Raw genomic sequence first — 25,996 nt, forward strand, 5'->3', positions numbered from 1 at the left:
AGAGGGCATCTGCCCAGGAGGTGTCACTTCACACCCCGCGGGCGTTGGTGTGTGTGGAACCTGCAAACCACCACAGGGTTCCACTCTCAGACCAGGTGGAGCCGGGCAGGCAGGGTTCTGCTCAGAGCTGCTCTTTTCCAGTGAGGTATGTTGTTTCAGTATAAAGAGCCGAATTTCTGGCTCAGGGGATGACCACGGACCTTGACCATGAAAATCTCATTTGGGGTTTCCACTCTTCCTGGGGGGTAGTTCTTGGTCACAGAGACACTAACACATGTTTGATTGTGATTTCAAGGTGATGGCTCTGGAGGAGGTGGGAGTGCATGCATGAGTGTCAGAGAGAGGAGACGCCTCGGTGACTGAAGTTGGCTGCTGGCTGCCTGAGTGAGGGCTTCTCAGGGCTGAGACTGAGCTGGTCCCAAAAAGTTAGCAAGATAGAGGACGAGAAGGCCGGATGTCTATACTGGTGCCTCTGCCACAGGCTGGCCCTGAGGTAGTCCTTGGGGAAGAAGCACCATTTGTCCAGGTGATACTGGCCTCCAGCTGGGCTCTTCAGGGGCTCCTCCAGCCTGAATGGTGGGGGCTGGGCGGGGCTGGGCCTGTGCTCCGGGCTGCCTTGTAAGCTAGATGAGCCCCTGCGGGAAGAAGCGAAACATTCCGAAAGAGCAAAGGCCCGCCTAGGCGTGACCCTGGCACCTAGGATTGACAGGGTCGTATCCAGGCCGTGTATAATTCCCACCAGCAAAGAAGTGTGACCCAGAAGATCTTCTAATCCTGTGCCATTGTCCCCAGGAAAGCTGAAGCCAAGCTGACACCGAGTCTCTTTTTCTATGCAGAAAGTATATTTACATATTTTGAGCCCCTGAGGTGATATAAGCCATTATGCATCCTCCCTTCATAGCAGTTCTTTGCCTGGTGTGTTCTGTGCACTTTGTAAGGGGATCCTCCATCCAGGGGGCTGCTCTGACCACTAGTCAGCATCCTAAGGGAGGTGCAGACCTGGCCCTTTGCACAGCCGCCTGGGGGTCCATCAGTTGGGGTTAGGCTGTCAGGAGGTGCAGGGTGAGCGGAGCTCTGGAGCACTCGCACTGGGATGGCCCATGGTGGCCGTGGCATCACAGAAAGCTGGACTTTTTGTTCTCCCTTTGATGCTGTTCTGATGGTGTGTGTGTACCTGGGGAGTGCACTTGTGGCAGGGCCAGTGCCTTTGTCCTTGTCCCCTTGTCAAGGATGCTGAGTGCCTGGGACTCTGTCCCCCTCCCTGTACAGACTCTGGCAGGGCAATGCTCTGGTTGCAGGGAGTCCCTGCCCCTTCAGCCCAATAGCTGCCCCTTGTTTGCTTTGTAGAAGCTCCAGGAGGAAGAGGAGAGCAAGACCAGCAAAGCCCCCACCCCTGTGTCCGAGGAGCATCTCTGAGAGAGAAAGGTGGTGGGACTCGGGCAACACCTGCTGCCACCTCCAGCCAGCCCCGCCCTCCTGGCCAGCACTGCGGGCTCCACTGGAGCAGCTTCTGGAGGGAACCTCGGGAATAACTGTGGCTTGCACGGCAGCCCCTCTGCCTCAGGGACCCCCCGCCCAGAGCTTGCGTGTCCACTTGGGGACAGTACCCCTTTCACCCAGTGCAGATGGGCGTCCCACCCCTCCCCCTTGGCTTCTGGGAGCTGGTGCTGGGAGAGGCCAAGAGAACCCGGGGCCAGTTCTGGCCTCCTGCCTTGCCTTCCCCTGGACGGGCCCTCGGGGAAAGCCTGCACAGTTATCACGGAGAGAAAGCTTATTCGGGAGATGAACATTTTCTAGTGTCTTAAGACTCTTAGGCGCCCCATTCTAAGGAGTGGCAGCTGCCCCGGGCAGGGGTCCCTCTTGGGCCATCAGACTGGCTGCTCAAGTTTTGTTGTAGTCAGGAGGGGAAGGGCCCTCCCAGAACAAAGGGAAGGTAACACGCAACACCAACATCTGTGCATGCATGGGCAGTTCTGCAACAGTGCAGCATTGTGCGGAGCCGAGAAGATAAAAGGAGCTGAGCAGGGGAGCTTGCCTGAACGGTGCAATTCCGAGGGCAGGCTCCTAATCAAAAAATGGGCCTGCCTGAGCCATGTAGTTCCAAGGGCAAGCTCCTAATCAGGAAAAGGGGCCTGCCTGCACGGCGCAATTCCGAGGACAGGCCCCAGAAGACAGTGAGGCTCACCCGCTGACCTTGGTGGGGAACTGAATTTTCCAGGAAACAATTTCCATTTTGCGTTGCTGAGTGGGGATTGTTCCATGGATGACTTAGTCTTTTCTGTTATTCACTTGCTATTCAGTTTTCCTCAGTCTTTCCTGATTATTTGCTTATTATTCTTATTTCCCATTCTTATTTTCCTGTGGTGATTTGTGATTTAACAAAATTACAATAATAATATAATAAGAATTTCATTCTAAAGGACTTTCCCCTATTTAAATCCAACTTAATTAAAACATAATATTTATTACTAACTAGTTATACTTTAGTTAAACTTTAGAGTTAGGATTTTAATGAAGTTTATAGAAGTTAGACATATATTATTCATGATCAAAAGAAACCTGTGAGTTTTGTCCTTGATTTTAGAAGCTTTTAGTGATAGCTGGCTAAGTTGATTTGTATTTTCTCACACTGTCTCTCTGCCAAAGACACTTTGAAGATAGACACTAGTCTGAAGGCAAAAATTGTTATGTTTGTGGCCTCTTCAGCTTGTAAAAATTGGCTGGCCATGAGATGGTTTATGCTGGGTCTCCTCTTTCCCACATGATATATTGTGTCTGTTTGTCCTTGAATTATACTCACTAAATTTAGTTAAGTTGAAGATTTTAGAACATGACGTATTGCTGCTGTACCAGATGATTAAAAAACAAAATCTAAAAGTTGACCAATGTACTTTTAACACTGTGATGTAACCTGTAGTTAGAAACTGTCATAGCATAGCATATGTCATGACATAGCATAGCCTGTGTCCATGAGCGCAGGCATATATATAACTGTCTGCTCAAAATTTATAGACCACCTTACAAGGGGGACAAAGGAATTTAGATGTAGTGGGAAAACAAATGCAGTATACAAGGCGATGCCCCACTGCGTTTGGGGCTCAGCCTTTGGATATGAATCTGCTGAGGCAGTACCAGCACAAATAAGTGCTGCTTCCTGGTAAAAAGCCTCAGGGTCTCGTTTCTCTGTAGGTAAATCCTGCAACACTGTGGGAGAGAAAACGCCCTCAGGACAAACCCCTCTGGACCCTCTGAACAGGTTCTCTCGGCTCATGTTGGTGTCTGTCTCCAAATCCGTTTTTTCTAAGAGCTGATGAAACCAGGCATCAGTAAACTTGACAAAGCTGTGTTGTGACCTGAAGGAGAAGCCAAATTCAGAGAGTCGATCACCCTGGGATGTGACGGTGCCTATGAGTAGCCCGCTTCAGGAACGAGAAGGTTCTTTGCTCCAGAAGCAGCCCTTGCCCGGCAACCTGTGTGTGTGTGTCCATCACCTCTGCTGCCTCCGTCTGGACGCTGCCTCAGAGCGTGTTCTCCAGGGCCAGGGCCAGCCCGCCAGCTTCCTAAAACCTTTACTGAGAACTCACCTGGATCCTTCCTCCCGCGACCTCCCAGGCCCTCCTGCGGATGGAGGAAAGGGGCAGAGGGGAGGTGGCCCTTGAGTGGGAGGCAGGTGCTGGATGAGGTGAGTAAGCCTCTTGAACCTCTGGTGGGGCCAGTGTCTGCACCCTCGCCCCCAGCTCTCAGTGCTCTGTTCTCAGATGTTCTGAATTTAAAGAGATTCCCCTTCCCCCAGCCCAGGCTGCCCTCTCCTGCCTTGCCCGCCGTCTTTCTCTACTCCTGGGCCCGGGTAGTACCTCTTGAACATGAGATGTTTTGGTCACTTTGCCTGTGCGATGGGCTCTGTGATCATGACCACTGGGCTGTTTTGTCGTGGCCACTGCTCGAGGGGAGCCTGGGGTGTGTGTGTGTGTGTGTGTGTGTACAGATGCTCTGTACATAATAGAATTAGTTCACACTTTTGGTAAGTCAGGGGTGGGTGGGAGATGGAGAGTGTGTGTCTTACTTTCAGATAAGGACAAAGTGTTTTTTCAGCCCTTTAAAAATGTATAAGCAAATGTGAATGAATCCATTGCTGTATTTTGAAAACATAATTCATATTTTCTACTTGTTAAAATGAGATGTTTTAAGGCAGTAAAAGATTCGCCATGCGGTCTGCCTCGTCATTGCTGGAGCAGAGCTGGCTTTGGTAGGGTGGGGAGGGCAAGGAGGGGTAGGGCCTGGGGAAGAGGCAGCGCTCCTGTGCCCTTCCCTACCATGGAAGGTGGTCCTCTCCTGATACAGTTGTTGCCAGCCTAGTGGGTTATTTTCAAAAGACCGAGGCTGCAAAGGTTGCAGTTGGCCTCTGTTGGGGACTGCAATTCCACGGCCGTCATGTGACTGGGATTGCTTTTTGTGCAGAGTCCATAGGACACAGTTCACCTGAGTGTCCCTGCTGCCAGGAGAGCCCACTGTTGTTTCTGGCTCTGCCTCCAAGAAATGTCTGTTTTGCAATCACAGCAGCCATGCACTAGATCGAGCGGGGCCCAGATTCAGTTTTGTCATCTGCATTTCTTCTGAATTGTCCCACTTACTGCCCCCCTTCCCTCCCCAACTGCACTGGCTTTATGTGTGTTACCTAGATGGGTTGCAGCGATCAGTTTCCTATACATTTCTTCCCTAGAGAGTTGCACTATGTCTGTGGCATTTTGGCACCATATCTGTTAGCAATTCTTAGCTGGAGAGACAACATTACAATTCCACTATAAATCATCTGGGAAGGGAGCCAAGCCTGGGCTGTTAAGAGGAATCAAATACAGTGTCTGCCGAATGCTCTCTATCAGTTCTTTTGATCCTTAGGGATTTTGTTTTTCTTCATCTGGACTCCTGTTCCTGTGAGGTATGCCTAGAACAGCCACATCATCTTATGCTTTCATGCCCTCCTTTCTTAGGTGGGCTGTCTGCCCACCTCCATCCAAATGTTAACTGTCTGTAAGACTGTTGCTTTTTTCACTGCCTCCTACAACAGCTTGCAAGGGGAAAGGTGGTTCGTACCACTGAACTGTTTTTCCAGGTGTAATATTATGGGCCGTGGGCCTGAATTGCCGTGACCTCTTTGGGCACCACAAAGGAAGCTAACCCGAGGATGAGCCCACACAGGAGAACAGAGTCGAAAGAATCCCAGAGAAACGGCGCGTAGTCCTGATCAAACCATTCCATTCACCTCTTTTCAGTTTTGGGAGCCAATGTTATCTTTATTTCTTTAACTAGTTTAAGGTAGATTTTGTTCATTTCACCTCCAGAGGCCTTAACTGATAGAACATTCCCAATGTGTTTAAGTATCAGCTTTAAGCCTCCCGTCATGTCCTCACCAGTGCCCCGCTTCCCTTCCTATCTCTTGCCTTCCACTTCCTAACACCACGACTCTGTAGTTACTCTGATCTTACTCCTTGAACAAGACTCCGTGCTGCTCCCTTTGCCCTAAATGCCTGCCACAGGGAGGTGTTTCTGGACGATCCAAGTTGTGCCCTCACTCACCCTCCTGATCACAGTATCTTGTTTTCTTGAATTCTTATCACTGTCTCAAGTTGTTCTTCGAGGTGTGGGCTTGTTGACAGTCTGGGTCCATGACTACAGGGACGCTGCCTGGGTCATTCATTTCTCCTTCGCACGTGTCTGGCTTGGATGACGTGTGCGATGAAACGGAACATGCTCTTGCACTGATACGCTGTGGTGAAAGTGCTCTGGGTTGTGTCTGGATGGCGACTGTCTGCCCCAGTGCCTTGTCCTTGGAGTGCAGTGTTCTCCTTTTCAGGGTCATGCAGCTGTTTCTTCTAGGCTGCCTGGTTCTGCTTTTTTTCAAGAGTCTGTTTCTTCCTTGGGAAGAAAACAAGAGAGGATCCTGACTGTTCAGTTATGAACTCAGAATCTTGAAGGTGGGGAGGGAGAGACAGAAGGTCTGAGTTCATGAGAAATGAGCAAGTGATAAAAGGCAGCCTGGTTTGCCTGGGTCTTGAGCTGTCCTACTCATTATGGTGCATCTGATCAGCAGGAAGCTGTGGTTCTCCTCCACTAGGGCTCGGAGGAGGCCAGGAGTGCTCTGGGCTTAGATGAGGCCAAAGCACCAGGACTGATCAGAGCAGAGGCTTTTCTATTTATTACAAAATTCTTTATGCAAATACAATTGACTGGAAGGTCTAAAAACAGCCCAGACTCTTCCAACCCTGATCCTACAGGCACAATGACAGGAGCCAGGCTCACTCACAGGGGAGCACCTCTTAGAAGAACTGGCTGTCCCTCAGCTGGTTCAGAATCTCGGATCCAGCAGTAGAGAGGAGCCCAGCCTGGGTGGACAACCCCATGAAGCAGCCCTTGGTGGCAGCTGCTCTGGTGAGGCAGCAGCTTTTAAGTTTCACAGTTTATGTATTCCTATCATACAAGTCAAATTGAGGGGTGAAAATAAAAGGAAAAAAGCAGAAGGCTAGAAAAGGGGTATTGGAAGAGGTTGTGAGTCAGGGAAGGGCACAGTGGGCTTCGGAGATGCTGGCGATTTCTTGATTTGGATGGAGCTACAGAGTATTTTTTTTTTTTTTTTAAGGACTGTACCAGAGGCATATGGAAGTTCCCAGGCTAGAGGTCGAATCAGAACTGCAGCTGCAGGCCTACAGCACAGTCACAGCAATGCCAGATGCAAGCTGCATCTGCGGCCTACACCACAGCTCACGGTAATGCCAGATCCTTAACCCACCGAGTGGGGCCAAGGATCGAACCCACATCCTCCTGGATACTAGTTGGGTTCATTACCACTAAGCCACAACAGGAACTCCCTCCAGAGTATTCATTTTAAAATGACTCTTTAAATGGTACATATTTTAAATGGTACCTACTTGTGTGTGCAGATCTTAAAATTTTTTAAATTAAAGAAAAAACCAAAATGTAAAAGGCTAGAAGTGGATGATGGAGCAGAAAAGAAGAAATTTTAAGAGTGGAGGTGGAAGTTGAAGTCTCTGACGTGGTGATGTTGGCCTCAGTTTCTCTTCTTCTGTCTGGAGCCTGGTTCTGCTTCTAGGTACTGCAGCCCCACTAGCATACCCAGGATGGAAGAACCTTAAACACAGAGACAAAGTCATAAGCACAGCACTTTCTTACCCTGCTAGTGTAAGCCTCATCCCCAGGGCTGGGACAGCTCCTGCGGGAGCTCTAGGGTCATGGGATGCTTACTTGCCACCACCAGGGGTGCCAGGACGCTGATTGTGGGTGCCGCAGTCCCGAATACAAACAGCTCGGTGAGGAAGTGTCCCAGGGCGAGGAAGAAGGTGCAGAGCGTGATGAGGTAAAGCCTACAGGAGGACAGACAGCAATGGAGATGGAATCACTGCTTGTTCGGTGCAGAGGAAAAGGAGCGGTCAGCCTTGAAACACAAAAGTCAAAACCCAGGAAATGACTATGGCTAAAGAAAAGAAAGACTCGGTCCCGAGTAAGACCTGGCTGCTTGATCACATCAGTGTATTCATGTCTAGGGCAAAATGGAAGCTTTCCACTGCTAAACTAACAGGAGAATGGTCCAGCATTAGAGCGGCTCTCTAAGTCTCAGCAAGACGGTGAAGCCAGGTAGAAAGCAAAGCAGAGTCTGGAGGATGGCAGTCGTAAGCAGTGTAGACAATCCTGGATCAATCACACTTTCATATTTTACTTACTCAGTTGGCTTGACTCTAGTCCAAACCCACGTGGCAGGTGTTTGGCCAGGAGCTGGTCAGTGCTCATATGATGGATGCCACGGAACGAAAGACGTGTACTGAGAATGAGTAGCAAGGGTCTCTCTGAGGCTTTTAGATGTTCTTGCCATGTGGCCTGGGTATTCTGTGGTCTTAGCTTAGCACAATGGTCACATGCAGGAGACACAGTGACAACCTCAGAGGAAGAGAACGTGTTCCTCAGCATTGACAAAGAGGTGGGGCAGAGAGGGGTTACAGGCTGAGGGCCCATGTGGATTGCGTGCAGGTATCTTTCTTTTTTTAACTATGTAAATTTTAAAAATTATGAAATGCTTCAAACATGCAAAAATTATCATAATAGAATACTATAATTTACCCCTAATGCAACCAATATCTTGCTCCATCAGATCTCAGCATTTTGTCATTTTTGCTTCAGATAATTTTTTCTAAGAAATAAAACATTAGCGATTTCAGTTAAAGCCTCCTGAGTGTCTTTTTCTCACCCTGATCCCATTCTCCTGACTCCCTCCTCCTCAGAAGGAACCAATATTTTAAATTTGATTTTCATCATTCCTGTGCATTCTTTCATGCATTTGGTAAATATGTATGTATGCGGGTTGATTTTGAGTTTCCAATTAGGGAGGGAATAGAATCAGAGTGCGTATCAGAGGCACATGGACCAAGTCCCAGGCTCGAGTGAAGGATGGAAACAGAAGTCAGCAGGTGCAGCTGTCCTGTGCTGGGAGAAGGACTAATGAACGTAACAGAGGTAAAGAGAAGTCTGAGCTGTCTGCTCATTCCAAAGGCACAGCAAACAAAAGATTTACCCCTTAGACTTGTCAGCAATGCTTTGTGATGGTAAAGGTCTTTAAAATGATTGCTCAATCCTTACTTCCTCCCAGTCACCCAGAACAGACAGACCAGTCTCATTTTATACATGAAGAGACTGAGATGGAGAGAAGTGAATGAACTTGCTGCTATAAAGCTACATATCAACAGAACTGAGCCCAGAGCCCATCTTCTTGTTTTTGTTCTCAGGCCCAGGGCTATATCCACTAAACCACGCTACTTCCAAAAATACATGTCAATCTAGAATAAGTAAACCACAGTTTCAGGTTCAAAAAAAAGAAGAAATAAAAAACTAAAGCTGGAGAGATCTCAGGGCTAATAGCCTTGCTTCCAATTCCACTTGGGCCAGTCAGTCTTCCTCAGTTTAAATTAACTGGGTCTCTAGTATATAGATCTGCAAAATCAGCAACAAAAATCACTACCTCCCAGGGTGGGTGGAGGAGACCTAAGGTCATGGAGATGGAAGCATCTGGCATAATAAGAGAAGCTTAATAAATATTATCTCCTCTCTTGCCCAGATGCTGAGAGTTTGGATAAAAAAGAAAAATATTTTAGTAAGAAGCTGGAGTTTTGGTGGCCTCACCCAAGGAGCAGGGCAAACCTTCCACCTTGATGTGATGACTCTTGCTGGGAAGAAAGCTCGAGCCCCCTCCAGTGGCCGGCACGGGTTACAACATTATCTAGACCAGAGGCTGTGACTGCCAGCAACTGCTCCACGCTAGTCTATGTGCGTTCCCTGGAGAGGCAGGATACAGAGGAGTCCTGGGTTCTCTGTCACCTGCGTCTCTCAACTCTGCACTAAGTGGACAACAATTTACTTGTGGGCTCCTTTTTTTCATAGATCGTGATTTCTTTTCATTCCTGCTTCTCAAGGAGGCAAGTGAGAATAAGGTATGTTGGATGGCCTCTCTAAAACCACTGCACTACCTCTTTAGTGGAAGGCAGGCTGATTCTTTGGCAAAGTAGAGTGGTATGATGCAGGGCAGTGGATCATGACACAACCAGTTTGCTATGTCAGTTTCAAAAGACTGTCAAACTTTTGAGACCTATTGTGTTTTTCAGGCCTGGAAGGAATGGAACCTATTAACCTTCTATTATCCACTTTCTAGCTAATATATCAAATTAAGCAGGTCTTTAAGAGAGGACCACCCGGGTAAGCTTAGGGCCTGATTTCCAACAGAAGGATGCTAACGCTCTTCCCTCCCTCACATACGTTTTGTTGTGGATGTCGATGGCGCAGAGGCAGCGGATCATTGATGAGAGTAGTGTCCAGATCCCAAAGGTTCGAGCTTGGAGGCCATTCACTGTAGCAGAAGAAAGCAAGAGTGTTGAGAAGGGGAGGGTCAAGGTTCCTTCCAAACACTGCATACTTCACTGGTGGTTCAGGGGAGACAGGGAGCTGAGCCTGAACTCCCCTTGGTTGAGCAGAATGGAGGCCTAGGTGCTGCACGTGGGAACTAGAAGGAATGGAAAGAATTCTGGAATGAGAACTGGTTCAGCTCCTTTTTAAATGCCTATAGTTGGGTGGGTGATTTCCAAGAGGAGAAACCCAACAAAGAGCCCACTTGAGCAGTAACTTCTGGGTGTGGTAGTTCATGCCTCTGCCCTGGAAGCCCCTCTGGTGTTGGCGAGGCCCAGCGAATCTGGATCAGGACAGACCTGGGGGAAATGTTAAGGAGAGTGGTCTGTCAATACGAGATGCCTAGGAGCTCAGTAGACTTTATAGGCTGATGCGGCAGAGTGCTCAGAAAAACTGGGACCTACCTGAATGCCCACATCCGTCTCTAAGAGACCCAAGTCCATGGGTCTGTTCCTGCATCCAGATCTCTACTATGTGAACAAAACCCAAACCAGGCTGGTTTTCTGTGTAAATGGGAGGGGAACAAAGCAGTTTCTTTAGTGTTTGCTGGGGCCACTGTGCTCTTGGCAGTTTCATTCTGGCATTGCTATATTAAATATCATGTCCTGAGAGTATAGATTACAGTTTGCTCTAACAGTGCTTCTTTTTTTTTTTAATTAAAAAATATTTTTTTAGCACTGTACCTGCGGCATGTGGAAGTTCCCAGACTAGGGGTCAAATTGGAGATACAGATGCCACAGCCACAGTAACACCAGATCCGAGCTGTGTCTGTAACATACACCACAGCTCATGGCAACACTGGATCCTTAACCCACTGAGCAAGGCCAGGGATCGAACCCCCATCCTCATGGATACCAGTCAGGTTTGCTACTCCCGAGCCACGACAGGAACTCCACCAGTGCTTCTTGACATTGGACATTTAATAGAATCAGCTAAAGAAGTTTTATAAAATTCCAAGACATGGATACCAGACCAGTTAAATCACATGCTCCGAAGGTAAATTCAAGGCCCAGATGGTATCTTTTAAAAACTCCTTGCCTTGGTGATTTTTAATGTACAAGCATTGATCTAAGGCATCCAGTAGCACGGAATGCCAAATAGTCGACGGACCATGAGAAAATGTAAGGAAGACTGGCGACTGAAAGGTCAATTTGGGCTTCAAGGTTTTCTAGCCTTTCTAGCAATACCAAATTCACAACCCTGAAGACCTTCAGATGGTAGTAAGGTGAGAAAAAATTCCATGTACCAAACAAATATCTAGTGGTTACACTGTGGAGGGCTATCTTCTTTAGAAAGCATTTTGACAGCTTTTCTTATGAAAAAACAGAAACTTTCTTTAGTGAGTAAAATACGAAAGTGGAACATCTCCCGAAGCGTAACCAGATTAGGCATCAGGTGAAATTCTACGGGATACTCCAGGGTCTTGCCCTGATCAGCAAAGCACCAGGACAGCCCCGAGGTCATGAGGGAGGAGGCAGTTTCTATTTCTGGGCTGCAGACATACACACACGACTGATGAAGAACTGAAGGGGTCCTGCATCTTTTTAAAAAATCTGCTTCTGTTTAAAAAGCTAACATTTCTCTGCTTCATGTGTTCTGCATTTGAGGTGTAGTAAAATCTTTGCTCTTCACCAGATGTAATGTTTTAGTAAACACACACACACACACACACACACACACACACACAGAGTTCTGCTCAGCTATATGCCCTTCAGCAAATCACATACCCCATGGGCTTCTCTGTTTTAAACCTGTGAGTCTATACAGGGTTCCCAGACTATCTGAGGAGCAGCACTGAGGGTGAAAAGTGGAATTGTCCTGGCCACTTTTCCAGGTTTCCAGGTTCTTTATTCCTAGTGTATCTGAGCTTTGTTCAAAGTGAGCCATAGCCTACTTAGTTTCATTTTATGCCCAGATGTTGCAGAAGTGAGCTAGGTCAGAGCCTGAATCTGGGTTAGCTATAAATGTGACACAGAATTGTCAGCTGCTATGAAATGGTGGTGCAGCTCAAGCCACCCCTTACAGTAGCACAAGAAGTGCAAGCTGAAGTGTGCAAACACTCTCAGCAGAGAGGCTCAGGACACTGAGAAAGGCCACTATGGGCCTTTGGAAATTAGTTTTGGGAGACCAACTTGGAGGGATTTTGGATATCTCTGCAGGGTCTATGTCATAGTTTGAAAAGATCTTGGACAGGTAACCCTCCATCTGCAATGTAGGATGTAAACTACGTGTACCACGACCTGATTTCTGATGGGCGCTGAGCTAATATGAAAAGCTTCTTTATTTACGGTTTTCAAGTCAAGCACCACAGAGTCACCAAAGACCTCTATTTCCTCACTTGTAATGCTTTTTGTACAGATTAGCTGCCTAGGGCAGTTTAAGATGAATGAAAAGATGTTCGGAGAAGCTCTGGGGAAGAAGAGGACCAAGTGCCATCTATCCATCACGTCTGTGACTCTAGTGGCAGCCAAAGGCTAGAGTAGGCAGTATCAGAATCACTTGGGAAGTTTTTGTTTGTTTGTTTTTTTAGGGCCGTACCCGTGACATATGGAGTTCCCAGGCTAGGGGTTGTATCAGAGCTGTAGCTGCCAGCCTACACCACAGCTACACCAGGTCAGAGCCGCACTGGCTACCGACACCACAGCTCAAGGCAACGCCAGATCCTTAATCCAGTGAGTGAGGCCAGGGATCAAACCTGCATCCTCATGGACTCTAGTTGCGTTCGTTACCTCTGAGCCACAACAGAAACTCCCTCACCTGCAAAGTTTTTAAAACAGATTCCTGGGCCCCATCTAGGGGGTGAAAATTTCAGTAAGGAGGTCTGGAGAGGGCCATGGACAGCTGTGCTTTGTTTTAGTTTTTCTAGGTAATGTGGATGGATAGCTGGTTGAGAACCGCAATTTAGGCCACCCCCCGCTCCCCCAAGGGATGCAGGTCTCTATTTTCTCACCGAGGTCTGGCTTGCCGGTGTAGAGCTTTTCATAGAGAAAGGTGTGGTCTCGGAAGCTCTGCAGCGTGTTCCCCATGGCTATGATGGATACCATGACCAGCCAGCTTCGTAACACGTTCAGGAACCGGCTCATGGCTCTCTTCAACCCTAGGGGGCTTTGTGCCTTGGAAACAAAGGCAAAAGGCAGGATAGAATACTGATAACCACAAGCTCGCTCGCTTCTGATGTTAACCTGTCTCCTCCTCATGAGGAGCTTATGTTGTCAATCACTTCTTCAACTCCTCTCTAATACCCTAGGTTAATCCATTCCCAGTCACCCTTCACAGAGTTGGCATAGTGGCTTTTAACATCTACCTTATTAGGAGTTCCGTCCAGTGGAAATGAATCTGACTAGGAACCATGAGGTTGCAGGTTTGATCTCTGGCCTCACTCAGTGGGTTAAGGATCCAGCGTTGCCGTGTGCTGTGGTGTAGGTCACAGACGGGCTTGGATCTGGCATTGCTGTGGCTCTGGCGTAGGCTGGCAGCAACAGCTCTGATTAGACCCCTAGCCTGGGAACCTCCATATGCCACGGGTGCGGCCCTAAAAAGCAAAAAAAAAAAAAAAAAAAAAAAAACTACCTTATTAAATTCAAAGTGGGCTGACCTTTACCCAGAGTGAAAAAGGCTAAATAATGCAGTGGGTGGAAATGACAAACCATTGGAAAGAGTGGAGAGAAGAAAGGGAACAGGAGAAAGGGAAGTGTACAGATATTACGATAATAAAATGGACTTCCGTGTACGACTTACAGAAATTGGTCTCAGTATTTACTTGTACTAATAGTGATGGATCAATAGTGTACTTTGCAATTAGTGGCATAGTGCTTATTTTTGTCCCAGCAACTTCTCCAAAATATTAGCCTAAATCAAAACTCTCTTCTATTGGCTGGAACCAGTGCCCCGGGATCTTTACTTCCAGCCTGATGTTTCATGTCATTCCTTTGCAATGTAAGTGGCTCAAACACAGGTGACTTGATGAGGTTACATAACTAAGAGATGGGGGAGCTGAGATATGAAGCACAGTCTGTTGGTCTCTATGTCACAAGACTGCCTCACCAAGAATATTTGGATGGAGTTCCCATTTTTGAGGAAGACAAGCATATCAAAGCCACTTCTGTTTTCAAGCTGTATAGAAAATACCATCAGGTTATGTACTTTTGTTTTTAAAAATCCCCAAACCTTAGATCAACCCTTGCTGAGCACTGATTTCAATCAGCTTGGTTTAAATAAAATGCATGTAGATTAAAAAAAAAATCTAATAATGGAATTACTTCTTCCCATCTTTGTTATGTTTTCTTGGCCCATGGTTTATTTGTTGTCAGGTTAACTTCTTGGGCCTGAAGTGGTGATAAACAATCAGGCTTCCTCTGTCACTTTGGTAGTGGACTTTTCAGAATGGTCCTATACTACCCAGCTGAGACAGATATTAAAGTCAGCAATGGCTCAAGACACTGGGAAAGACCAAAAAACAATCTAAGAGCTCTAAAGAAGAAAGGGTCAATGGACGAATCGCTAGGTGAAAATAGGTCCCCAAAGTGGACTTTGTCGAAGTCCAGAGAGAATGGGGCTCTCCTGGAATCACATGTAGTTACAGCATGGGAAAAAATATGCACCACCACCTCCCCTTCAACAGGAGACTCAGGTTCTCTCCTCTCAGGGTCAGAAAAGTTGTGTGGATGGCCCGCCTCTTTGCCACAACTTATGCCCATTTCACAGAAGCTCTTAGAAACCCCAGCAGATACCTGATGAAGGCAGGACCCAAATACTCTTCTGAAGTGCTCTTCCAACCGCTCAGCACGAGTTCCCTAAAGCTTTTGAGGCCTCCTAGAGTATCCAGCATCTGTTCTTAAATTTTGCCCTGGTGCAGACCAGCAAAAGTGTGGTGTTTACCAGAGTCGGGAGTGAAAGGTTCCTTTCCTGGCCCTACTATTTAGCAGCTGTGTGACCGTGGGCAAGTAATTTACACTTTACAGCCTAGGTTTCCTCACCTGCAAAATGGAGATTAAAAATACCTACGTCCAAGGTTATCACAACAATTACATGAGAAAGTAAAGGTTCCCTGCGTTGTGCTAGGCTCATAGTGGCCGTTCAATGGTTCATCCACTCATGCCTTCTGTACCTACCAAGACTTCATCTTTCCAACTCCCTCTTTTCTTGGTCTCTGAAACCTCTTTCCCCCCAGAAGATTGCCTCCCAGGTGTATTCCTTCTATCCCACTCCCATTTTTCCGGACTCTACGGATCCTCTCAGATGCCACAAAGATGTCTACCTCTCCTCCCCCACATTCACCTTACCTGGAGAAATGTGGCCCTAGTACTGCAGCTGCAGCAGCAGCAGCAGCAGCAGCAAAGGATATTCCCCAGGGCAGCTCCAACACCGATTCCACCGGAGCCACTTGTCCCCGCCCCCACCTTCAGCCCGGCTCCAGGATTGGGTCGTTTCCATCAGTACTTGCTCTGATTGGCTGTTCTGGTTCTGCTCTAGCAGGAGATGGGGCGTGATCCTCTTTACTGCCAATCAGCGGTTGTCGCTGCCCAAGCCTCACCCCCGGTTATGCTGCTGAAGCAGTGAACCATCCTATTGAGCGTGGCGAAAGAGCCCCGGGTTCTGAGTCAATCCTTTAGGGGCGGAGGGAAAAAGAGCGGAAAAAAGAAGTCCTCTGCGGCGATCAAGGCTCTGCGCTTGCGCTGTACAGTAGTGACGACAATTGCCCGCGCCCGAAGCCGAGGGCTGTCCGCGCCGGGTAGCGGGCGCCTGCGCAGTGGCTCCGAGCGGGCGGTTGCTGGTTGGTTGTTGTAGTAACCGGGGAAGCTGCTGTCGGCGGCTGCCTTGAGCCCGGCTGGGGAAGAAGGAGGGTGGCAGGCGCAGAGCGCTGTCCCAGCCTGCCCGCCCCGAGCCATGGGAAGATGAAACAGGTAAATGTCTGCGCCAGCGCACTCCCCTGCCGGAGGGAGGTGCGCTCCCGGGTCTGGGCGGGCGCAGGTCGGCTGCACTTCCCTCGCAGAGTCCGGGAGCAGCTGTTGGCTTCCGGGCGCGCTGGGCTGAATCCCTGCGGCGGAGTAGCCTGCGTCCTTCCCGTGTGGGAGCGCCTGAGGACCTATCTGGGATTGGGGTGAGTCGGAGGAGGGGCTGAGGGGCTGATCCCTTTCGGGCGAGGACGCTCCTTAGGCGAGTGTCCTTAATCTTCTTCAGATTGCCCTGTCTCTCCCTGCTCTCCTGGCAGCCTAGGACAGGTCGGCATCCCTTCCACGCTTGGAGGTCTAGTTTGTTTTGTTTTAATTTAAGGGACTTACCAGTATTTAGAGAAATACTGAGAAATCCTGTTGGGGATTCTCGGAAGAACGCCTTTGAGGTTGTTAGACATTGCCCATTTCGCTGAAGATGTGTAGGGATCATTGTCGGGATTGGCATTTTTTGCCCTGTTTACGTTCTTATCACATATATTAATGCATAGGAAAATAACGTTTGGAAAGATTGATATTAAATGGTTTTCTTTGAGTAATGGGATTATGGCCATTCAAACATTTTCATTTTCTTTATCTGTAATTTTATTACATTCTCAAACACACAGTGAACGTGTGTCTTTTCCCCATTTAAAATATTTTAAGTTAGGAATATACTGATTTTAATGTCTGTTTGATATTCAGACCATAATTTGTGATTTTTAGTAAGGGAGAATAATTTTTGATAGTGTTTGGAAGGATAGTTTTTTTTTTTCTTTTTTTCCTCAGCTGTTTATGACCTTGATTGAGCAGAATGTATTCATTCTTTGGTTTAGCTATTGAATTTGTTTTAGCAGAAACATGAGGCTGTTTTACCTGTACTTGTCATGGAGCCTAAGGAAATAATTTGCAAGGATCTTAAAACTTGCCTTTTTATTTTTAACCCAGGTTAGGTTTTTCTAGCAAGGAATCTATGTTTTTAGGCTATCAGCCACCTACCTCAGACTTAACTAAAAGTAAAGTAAGTCTATCCTTTTGGTGCACGTTAGATTTAGTGTGTAAAATAAAAGTGAGAAACTCAAACTTAATAGCAGCTCTTCAGATACATAGAGGACAGACAGTATGTTTGAAAAAAAATCTTGATTTGTGTGGCATATGTGAGGCTCTGTGAAAGAAGGTAAGCTTCTAGAGATTGGACCCTATTTAGGTAAGTATTCATTTTCACTGCTGGGAAGATAATCAGCAATGATTAATAATAAAAAGACAACTGCATTGTGTTTGAGAACATTTGGCTTTTTTTGCAGGAATCTGTGCCACCCCAATTGTTTGATCTGGTGAATCTGCAAGGAAAGGTCTCTGAGGCCCCCATCTGCTGACTGCATGACAAACTCTAAAGGAAATGCCAGTCGTGATGGCCCGGGACCTGGAGGAAATGGCATCATCCTCAGAGGATGAGGAGGTGATAAGCCAAGAGTAAGTGAAAGCAAGGCTGCTTTTGACCTTTTGCTTTTATGGGAACTAGTTCTCTTTTATTTATGTTCTCTTTTAGCCGGTATTCTTCCTTTGGTGTTGTCTGACTCTGGTTGTAGTTTCCACATGTGATCTATTTCAAGGTCTTATTATTGAGTGACCATCAGCTATCTGAAATAAGATAAGGCTCTGTTTCTGGGCTCATGAATGAATATGGACTCTAGTTTTTGTAAGTAGTAGCTCTTAAGTCAACTCTCGATCAGAGCTCCTAACATAGGAGATTTTGAAATTTTTAGATATTGAAGAAAACTAGGTCTCCCAACTCTGTGACTTTGGTTATTTTCTCAAAAGCCTTTAGGATGACAGAATGATGAGAAGAGAGAGAGATCAAGTAACTTAACTGAGTAAGTATGGGGCAGGACATTAGAATTCTGTAGTCTATGCTGCTGTGTCTGAGACACATGGTTTTCCTGCGTTCTTTTAGAGGAGTCTTGATTGCTGGATTCTCATAATAATAAAAATGATAGTGTTAGGTGTAGCTGCTGTAGATAGTCGTAAGGGCTTTAGCTGCTATATCTCCTTTAATCTAAAGATGTAATTATTCTCATTTTATTAAGCTCAGCCCCTCAGATATCAAAGATCTTCCTTAGGGATGCATAGAGAGTTAGTGATAGATTGGGATTCAGTCCCAGTTGTCCTGGATTTTGAAGCACTTAGCTGTTTTGTCTTCTTTAACATTATTACTTTACACAGAGAACAAAGAATCTGGCTTAAAGGTAAGATTAGTTTTTAAGTTTCTCTGTAAGTCCACTAGCATTTATGTGCCATGTAACCTGAAAAGCAGGGATAATATCTCCCAAGCCTCTTTTTTTAGAGGGTATGGTTATGATCAAATAGAATAATGTGTATGAAATTATTTTTAAATTATAAAGTGCCATACAAATATCAAGGCATTATTCTTACAGGATTTAATATTGAATTGAAAGTGTATTTCTTATTATAAAGTAGAAGATTATTTAGTGTAATTTGAAAAAATTGTTGAAGAATTAGTAAAGCTTTGGAGAAAGGTTTCTCGTTACTGTTAGGTCATAGAAAATAATAGAGATTTGCTGTTATATTTGGGTCGTTCTTATTCAGGATAATTAAACAGATAACTCCCTCTGGTCACTTTGCCTTCTTGTGACTTTGTTTTCTGTGTGCTGCCTCTTACCCATTTCACAATTTTTTTTTCATTTCACAAAATTTTAACTTCTGCAAGTATCAGTCTTTCTGATTCAAGGTCTTTTTTTTCATGACAGTCTCTTTTATTAGTGGGTTTGATTGGGTCCAGCAAGTATTAGGTTGAACTATATGAAAGTGCTATTTTGATGGGTGAAAAACAGTCAAATATTGAGAATCTTATATTGTTCAATCTAATATTTTAGTAGGTATACCTGCTGACTGAGTGACTAAGTGAATGAATAAATGGAGACTTTATGCTTTAGATCACTTTAGGTCTTTTAAGTGCTTTATATAAAATACATTTCGTTTTAAAGAATACCAGTTATATTGAAATGCAATTATTAAAATAAGACCCTCCAAATTTATGGTATAGTAATATGTGCTTTTTAATTAATACATTAAATAACAGCATCATTCATTTAAAGGATGAGAAAGTTTTATTTACTTTTTCTTTTCTTTTCTTTTCTTTTTCTTTTTAGGGCTGTACCCATGGCACATGGAGGTTCCCAGGCTAGGGGTACAATCGGAGCTACAGCTGCTGGCCTACACCACAGCCACAACAATGCCAGATCGGAGCCGAGTCTGCAGCCTACACCACAGCTCATGGCAATGCGGGATTCTTAACCCACTGAGCAAGGCCAGGGATCGAACCTGCAACCTCATGGTTCCTAGTCAGATTCGTTTCTGCTGTGCCACGACGGGAACTCCGAAAGTTTCGTTTTCTAAAGACAGCAACATGAAGACTGCCTTTGCTTAGTTTGTGTAAGATTATCAAACTTGGGTGGTCTTTGATTAACACTTACCCATGGGGAGTAGGGAATACTGTCACACATCATGGATGTCTGGACCACCAGAGTGAGATGTCACCATTTGGTAGCTGAATAGTTGCTTGAGGGGAAGAGTTGCCAAATTGTCCATCCTCATCACATCACAGGTGATCTAGTGGCAGTTTTAATAATTACCATAACTTACAAGTAGTGATGTCATGATATTTTGAGACATATGCAACAGCAATAATGTGGTATTAAAAATCTGTAATTTCAGATAGAGTCAGAGGTACAGACAATGCTAATGCTACTGTGCTTTGTTGCCTATATTTGTAATTGAGAAATGATAAATGTCTAGCAGAAGTTAGTGAAAATACAGGTGTAGTTCCACATGCCCATGGTCCACACTCATGGACCTTTTCTCTCCCTTCCTTTTCAACTCTGTTGTTGAGTTTTGATTGTTAATGTTCCATCAGCTCCTGTCTATCAGACACTTGTTTTATACATTAGTAATCCTGAGTCAATCTTGTTCATACTTTTAAAGTTTTGGAAATTAGAAGGTCTTATAAATCGTCTAAGGATGTTGACTTGATCCGAAGATGTATGTCCATGGACATCTGCTAGATCTTCTCAGATCTCTATGCTGTATTAAAGTATTAATGCCTTGCAATCCTGGGCATTAGAGGTAGAAACTGTCTAGGCATCCTTGTTTTGCATGCCGTTATTTCAAATGGTACATGTAAAGGGGTCCTTTTTCTATATTTTGCTTGGAGATCCTAAATATAAATCTATATATAGGAGTTCCTGTTGTGGTGCAGTGGAAATGAAATCTGACTAGAATCCATGAGGATGTGTGTTTGATCCCTGGCCTCTCTTAGTGGGTTGGGGATCTGGTGTTGCTGTGAGCTGTGGTGTAGGTTGCAGATGCAGCTGGGATCTGGCGTTGCTGTAGCTGTGGTGTAGGCCGGCAGCTGTAGCTCTGATTGGACCCCTAGCCTGGGAAATTCCATATGCCATACCTGCGGCCCTAAGAAGCAAAAAAAGAAAAAATACCATATGTAGATGTCAGAAAGTTCATTTGATGTAAGATTTCTTTAATAACTAAAAAAATATTTAATTCTGGTTGTAAAAGCTGGCTTTATTTCAGTTAAAAAGATCGTCAACAAATGGTTATACAGTGAGTGCTACAGTTCAGGGAAAGAAGGCATCCCTGGGCTGGAAGAGCTGGGGAAGGCTCCATGGAGGTGGTGAGATGAGCTGGGCTTTAGAGAGTGGGATTAAATGAATGGAGAGAAGTGGGGAAGGCATTTCCAGCAGGGACATTGGTATGACTTAAGGCATAGAGGCTTTAAGCTATGTAGGCTGGATCCCAGGAGTGAGTAATATATATTCCTCATGAAATTGCTTCTTAAAACCAGAGTGTTCTTAGACTTTTAATAGAGTGAACCATGAAACTGGTCTACTTTGGTACTTAATCATTCAAGTTGTTTGTTCTTTCATGTCTGTACAATTTCTTAATAGGTACCATTTTCTGGTTTCTGGTGTAAAAGAAAATTTGAAGTCCCCAATTTTCAGTAGCTTAATCATTTTGAATCTTTTCCCTTTAGCACCACCTGGTGGGAGCATGCATTTAATGACAGTGTGTTTCCTTAAGTGTTTTTAGGTCAGCCTTACTGAATTTATGACTTGTGTACTACCACTTTTCTCTCTTCCTAGGTTGTAAGTGAAAAGGTTTCTCTGTCAGGGAGTTGACTTTCTATAGATAGTACGGTTAGTCCTTAGCTCTTCTCAGCTGTTTATTGTGTTTCTGACCCTTGTCAGGCATTTTTATTTTGCAGCAGTAATCCATTGTTTGTAAGTGCTAAGGCACGGCGGTGCCAGTTTGCAGCTAGAGCTAGATTGGCACGGAGCTTTGAATGGTTTCCAAAGTTTTTGTCTGAGACTCTATAGTTTAGAGTGCCCATTTTTCCCCCTCTATTCTCTGACTTAGAAATATAGTGAAACAAATTAAAGTTGGAAGAGATCATCTGGCCCCATGCCCACCTTACAGATGTTTAAGATTAAAAAGCAAGCCAACCACAAAAAAAATCCTCTTGCTAAAAATGCACCCTATAAACACCATTTCTCACAAATGGGTCCTATCGCCCAAGTCAAATCGCCAGGACAATAAGCATCCACATTCCATTTCTAGAAAACAGGAAATGAGCTGGGTATGGTGTTCTCTGCTTTCCTCACTAAAGCTCTTTGGGAAACTCATCCCAAATCTAAAGGCTGCCTAATTTCCAGGATTGGTAGCCTGTGCATTCAAAGTGTGGATCTTTTTAACTTGGGCCTGCAGTTTGTGTGGTATGGCCTTTGTTAAGGGGTGCAGTCATTTGAGTTTTTGAGAGCAGCCTGAATCTTGGCTGAATGGATCTTACTCCATTCAAGGAGTTCCCAAAAGGTTGAGTTTAAGGTGTTCCTTATACAAAATATCACTGAAATGTGATTAGGGAGATGGAAAGGTGAAAATAGCACAGACACTTAGGTTCAAATACCTGTTCCCTTACTTAACCAGCTATATGACCTTGAGCAAAATAATTAACCTCTCTGAGACACCTTTTCTTCAATTCATTGTGCAGGCAAGAGGCTTATGTGAGGTAACGTGGGAAAGCTCTTGGTGTAATTCCTGGTGCATAGTAGGGATTCATGTTTTTCTAATCTGTAAATAAATACATATCTGTCTGAGATTGATTAAACAGAGATTTCTGGAAGACAGCGAAAGAATAAAGTCAGAGGTCCTTTCCTGGAAGAAAATATCTATTACTCCATTTAGTATAGGCTTGCTTTAAAATATGTGGTTTTCATTGGGGTACTTGTATTAATTTAGGTTTCTTAGCTCAGAATCTTAGGATGGGTTATCAAGTTAGCTTAAAAAGGGACTCTAGGCACGAAAGAGGTATATCAATTATTTGTGCTGGGGACTAATTGTCCTAAATAATAAAGGGAATTTATTAACTCATATTTAGGAAGGACTTGATCCTGCAACTCCATGGTTGCCATTCAGGATCCCATTTCTCTGGTTCTTTCAGTCAGGCTCCCACTTGACTTCCTCCTCTACCTTTACCAACAGCTCTGGGCTCTCCTTCCCAAGGTCACAAAATGACAGCTGCACTTCCAGACCTCATTCCCTGGATCAAGGTCATGGGCTCGTCTCTCCTGTAGCTGCTGAAGAAGAGAAAGCAAGTATTGCTTTCTTAGAGGGTCTCACAATGTATCCCCTGACATACTGGATCCAGGTGGTTTATGAACCAGTAACCTTAACTGAGGAATGGAAAACCCTGATTGGCTGAAGCCAGTCAGAGCCCACCCCTGCAGCAGGGATGGAGTTAATCTTCAACAGACCACATGACTAAGAATGAGAGATGAATGGTTTCCCATAAGACAATTGGAATACTTGTTCTAGAAGGGAAAAGTTGCTAAGCAGCAAACCACAGTGATCTGCTTCAGTGTTAATTCAGATTTTGAGCTGTCAATTAATAAAGCCTTTTGTTATGGTTGTAGGGATCATCCATGTATCATGTGGACTGGAGGCTGCAGGAGAATTCCAGTTTTGGTATTCCATGCTGAGGCTATTCTGACAAAGGACAACAATATTCGAGTCATTGGAGGTAGGTATGACCTTCCCCACAGAGGGCAGGGCTGAACATGACCCTCGCAATCTCATCTTGGATAAAGTGGTATCATTTAGATAGGGAAAGGGCCTTGGTCATGAGAAGATATTATTGATTTTTTAATACTTGAAAGGATTATTTGTGATATCTTAAATTGTTTTCTGCATATTAAATTGTTTTTCCTTTCTTTTTTTAGAATTACGTGTGTGTTTATTGTTTTGGTTTTTTTGTTTCTTCCAGTTTAATTGAGAGATAACTGACATACTGCACTGTACAGGTTTAAGGTGTACAGCATGACGATTTAACTTACATGTATCATGAAGTGTTTATCACAATAGGTTGGGTGATAATGTTTTTGATAATTGCGATAAAACACACATAGCAATATCTTGTTTTTACCATTTTAGACCGTACAAGTCAGTGGCATTTAGTACCTTCATAGTATTGTGCAACTATTACCACTCTCTAATTCCAGAACATTTTCACCATTCTAAAAGTAAACCTTGGCGTTCCCATCATGGCACAGCAGAAACGAATCCGACTAGGAACCATGAGATTGTGGGTTCGATCCCTGGCTTTGCTCAGTGGGTTAAGGATCTGGTGTTGCTGTGAGCTGTAGTGTAGGTTGCAGACATGGCTTAGATCTGGTGTTGCTGTGGCTGTGGTGTAGGCTGATAGCTATAGCTGTGATTGGACCCCTAGGCTGGGAACCTCCATGTGCCCCAGGTGTGGCCCTAAAAGGCAAAAAATAAAATAAAATAAAATAAAACTAGACCTTGTACTCATTAAGCAGGCACTCTCCATTTCCCTTTATCCTAGCTCCTGAAAACCTCTAACCTACTTTCTATTTCTATAGCTTTATCTAACCTGGATATTTCATATAAATAAACTCAAAGAATATGTAGCCTTTTGTGTCTGGCTTCTTACACCTAGCATACTGTTTTCAAGGTTCATCCATATCATAGCACATATCAATACTTCATTCCTTTTTGTGACTGAATAATACCCCATTGTATTGCTATAGCGCATTTTATTTATCCATTCATCAGTTGATGGATGGTTGTTTCCACCTTTTGGCTCTTGTAAATAATGCTTCTATGAAAATGCATGTACAAGTTTTTGTTTGAATAACTATTTTCAGTTCTTTGGGGTCTGCACCTATGAATAGAGTTGCCAGGTTGTATGGTAATTTTCTGTTTAACTTTAAGGAACTGCCAAAGGATTTTCCACAGTGACTATGCAATTTTACATTCTCACCAATAATATATAAGGATTTCAATTTTTCCACATCCTCCTTCACTAACATTTGTTGTTTTCTGTGTTTTAGATTATAGTTATACTAGTAGATGTGAAGTAGTATCTTATTGTGGTTATGATTTGCATTTCCCTAGTGATTAATGACATTGAGCATCTTTTCATGTGCTTTTTGGCCATTCGCATCTCATCTTTGGAGAAATGTCTGTCACGTTTTTTACCTATTGTTTAATTGGGTTGCTTGTCTTTTTGTTGAGTTGTAAGAGTTCTTTGTATGTTCCGAATACTAGACCTTTATCAGAAAAATGATTTCCAAGTATTTTTTCCTGTTCCGTGGCTTGTCTTTTCATTCTCTTGATAGCGTTTCTTTCATAAGCAAATGTTTTTATTTTGATGATGTTCAGTTTATTGGTTTTTTTTTTTTGATGCTTGTGCTTTTGGCGTCACATCTAAGTAACCATCACCTAACCCAAAGTCATGATCCCTATGCTTTCTTTTTAAGAGTTTTATAGTAGCTCTTATATTTAGAGCTAACTGATCTTTGGTCCATTTTGAGTTAATTTTTTAATGTAGTGTGAGATAAGGGTCCACCTTCATTCTTTTACATGTGGATATCCAGTTGCCCCAACATGATTGGTGGAGGCTGTTCTTTCCCTATTAAATAACCTTGGTGCTATTGTTGAAAATCAGTTGACCATAGATGTATGGGTTAATTTCTGGACTCTTAATATTCTGTCAGTCTGTACTGTCCTTATACAAGTACTGTATTATTTGGATTACTGGACTTTTGTACTTCTTTTTCAAGATTCTTTTTGGTATTCAAAGTCCTTTGCAATTCCATGTAAATTTTAGGATCAGCTTTTTCATTTCTGGAAAAAAACAAATAAACAAAAAAACAAAGTACTGTCGGAATTTTGGTAGGGAGTACATTGAATTTGTAAATTGCTTTTGGAAGTATTGCTATTTTAGTGTTAAGTCTTCCAGTCCATGAACATAGGCTATCTTTCCATTTTTTCAGGTCTTTAGTTTCTTTAGCAATGTTTTACAGTTTTCAGTGTACAAGTCTTGTAGCTCCTGGGTTAACTTTACTCCTCAGTATTTTATTATTTTTGATGCTATTATAAATGGAATTATTTTCTCAATTTCATTTTTGGGTTGTTCTTTGTTAGTATAAATACTGCTTTTTTTTTTTTTTTTGTCCTTTTAGGACCTCATATGGAGGTTCCCAGGTTGGGGTCTAATCAGAGCTGTAGCTGCTGGCCTACACCACAGCCACAGCAATGTGGGATCCGAGCCACTTTTGTGCCCTACACCATAGCTTGTGGCAATGCTGGATCTTTAACCCACTGAGCAAGGCTAGGGATCAACCCTGCATCCTCATCGATGCTAGTCAGATTTGTTTCCACTGAGCCACTACGGGAACTCCTATTATTGATTTTTGTATACTCACCTTATAGCCTGAAACCTTGCTGAACTCAGTTATTAGCTCTAATGGTGTGTGTGTGTCTGTGTGTGTGTATTTTCTTTAGGATTATATCTACATGATCATGTCATCAGCAATTAGGTATTTTACTACTTCTTTCTGGATGCTTTTACTTCTTTTTCTTTTCTTTCTTTCTTCTTCTTTTTTTTTTTTTTTATTATGGCTTCACCCAAGGCATATGCTCACGGCAATGCCAGATTCTTAACCTACTGAGCAGGGCCAGGGATCAAACCTGCATCCTCATGGATATTAGTTGGG

At 44.3% G+C, this 25,996-nt stretch overlaps 3 protein-coding genes across 82 annotated transcripts in view; 2 read left to right on the forward strand and 1 right to left on the reverse strand.

The window, feature by feature from the left end:
- The window catches only part of LOC100624918 (choline/ethanolamine transporter FLVCR2), a 26,429-nt gene extending 18,205 nt beyond the window's left edge, over positions 1-8,224 (forward strand). For 5 of the 29 annotated variants that reach the window (XM_084969891.1, XM_084969890.1, XM_084969892.1 and 2 more), the window contains one exon: positions 1,348-8,224. In XM_084969891.1, coding sequence (XP_084826017.1) covers positions 1,348-1,532 — 185 coding nt within the window. In that variant the 3' untranslated portion in view covers positions 1,533-8,224. The remainder of the gene's footprint in view (positions 1-1,347) is intronic. The other 24 variants (XM_084969896.1, XM_084969895.1, XM_084969898.1 and 21 more) reach the window with 9 other exon arrangements.
- Positions 5,264-15,644, reverse strand: ERG28 (ergosterol biosynthesis 28 homolog). Of its 6 annotated transcripts, none has more exons than XM_021098157.2 (5): positions 15,243-15,644; positions 12,911-13,073; positions 9,814-9,904; positions 7,258-7,376; positions 5,264-7,143 (listed from the first exon to the last, which is right to left on the reverse strand). In XM_021098157.2, exons 2-5 carry the CDS (start codon positions 13,041-13,043, stop codon positions 7,064-7,066), a joined length of 423 nt encoding a protein of 140 aa, XP_020953816.1. In that variant the 5' UTR covers positions 13,044-13,073; positions 15,243-15,644; the 3' UTR covers positions 5,264-7,063. The 6 variants fall into 6 exon arrangements, with proteins under 6 accessions (XP_020953816.1, XP_084822661.1, XP_020953817.1 ...); XM_084966535.1 differs by having other exon boundaries at positions 12,911-13,461; positions 13,790-15,349; XM_021098158.2 differs by having other exon boundaries at positions 14,691-15,266.
- Positions 15,645-15,774: 130 nt separating this feature from the next.
- Positions 15,775-25,996, forward strand: part of TTLL5 (tubulin tyrosine ligase like 5) — a 309,203-nt gene continuing 298,981 nt past the window's right edge. For 30 of the 47 annotated variants that reach the window (XR_014811162.1, XR_014811164.1, XR_014811165.1 and 27 more), the window contains exons 1-3: positions 15,775-15,863; positions 17,195-17,363; positions 22,892-22,998. Coding sequence is in view for 41 of the 47 variants with exons in the window: in XM_084969816.1 (XP_084825942.1) it covers positions 17,290-17,363; positions 22,892-22,998 (181 nt within the window). In the remaining 6 variants the exon portion in view is untranslated. Of the gene's footprint in view, positions 16,061-17,194; positions 17,364-22,891; positions 22,999-25,996 lie in introns of all 47 variants that reach the window. The other 17 variants (XM_084969817.1, XM_084969822.1, XM_084969819.1 and 14 more) reach the window with 1 other exon arrangement.

This window comes from Sus scrofa, chromosome 7 (genome assembly GCF_054392235.1).
Source record: "Sus scrofa isolate SSC_HxYL_T2T_F1_AM1 chromosome 7, Sscrofa_HxYL_maternal_Yorkshire_Landrace_v2.0, whole genome shotgun sequence".
Classification (NCBI taxonomy): domain Eukaryota; kingdom Metazoa; phylum Chordata; class Mammalia; order Artiodactyla; family Suidae; genus Sus; species Sus scrofa.

What these genes read in the sequence shown, in the direction of transcription:
- ERG28 (XM_084966535.1), bottom strand. Translation starts at nt 13,157, where the DNA reads ATGAGGAGGAGACAGGTTAACATCAGAAGCGAGCGAGCTTGTGGTTAT. An exon ending in ATCGACATCCACAACAAAAC is followed by an intron (nt 7,377 to 9,813) that starts GTATGTGAGGGA and finishes GTCCTCCTGTAG; the next exon opens with GCTTTACCTCATCACGCTCT. An exon ending in GGCACCCCTGGTGGTGGCAA is followed by an intron (nt 7,144 to 7,257) that starts GTAAGCATCCCA and finishes TCTGTGTTTAAG; the next exon opens with GTTCTTCCATCCTGGGTATG.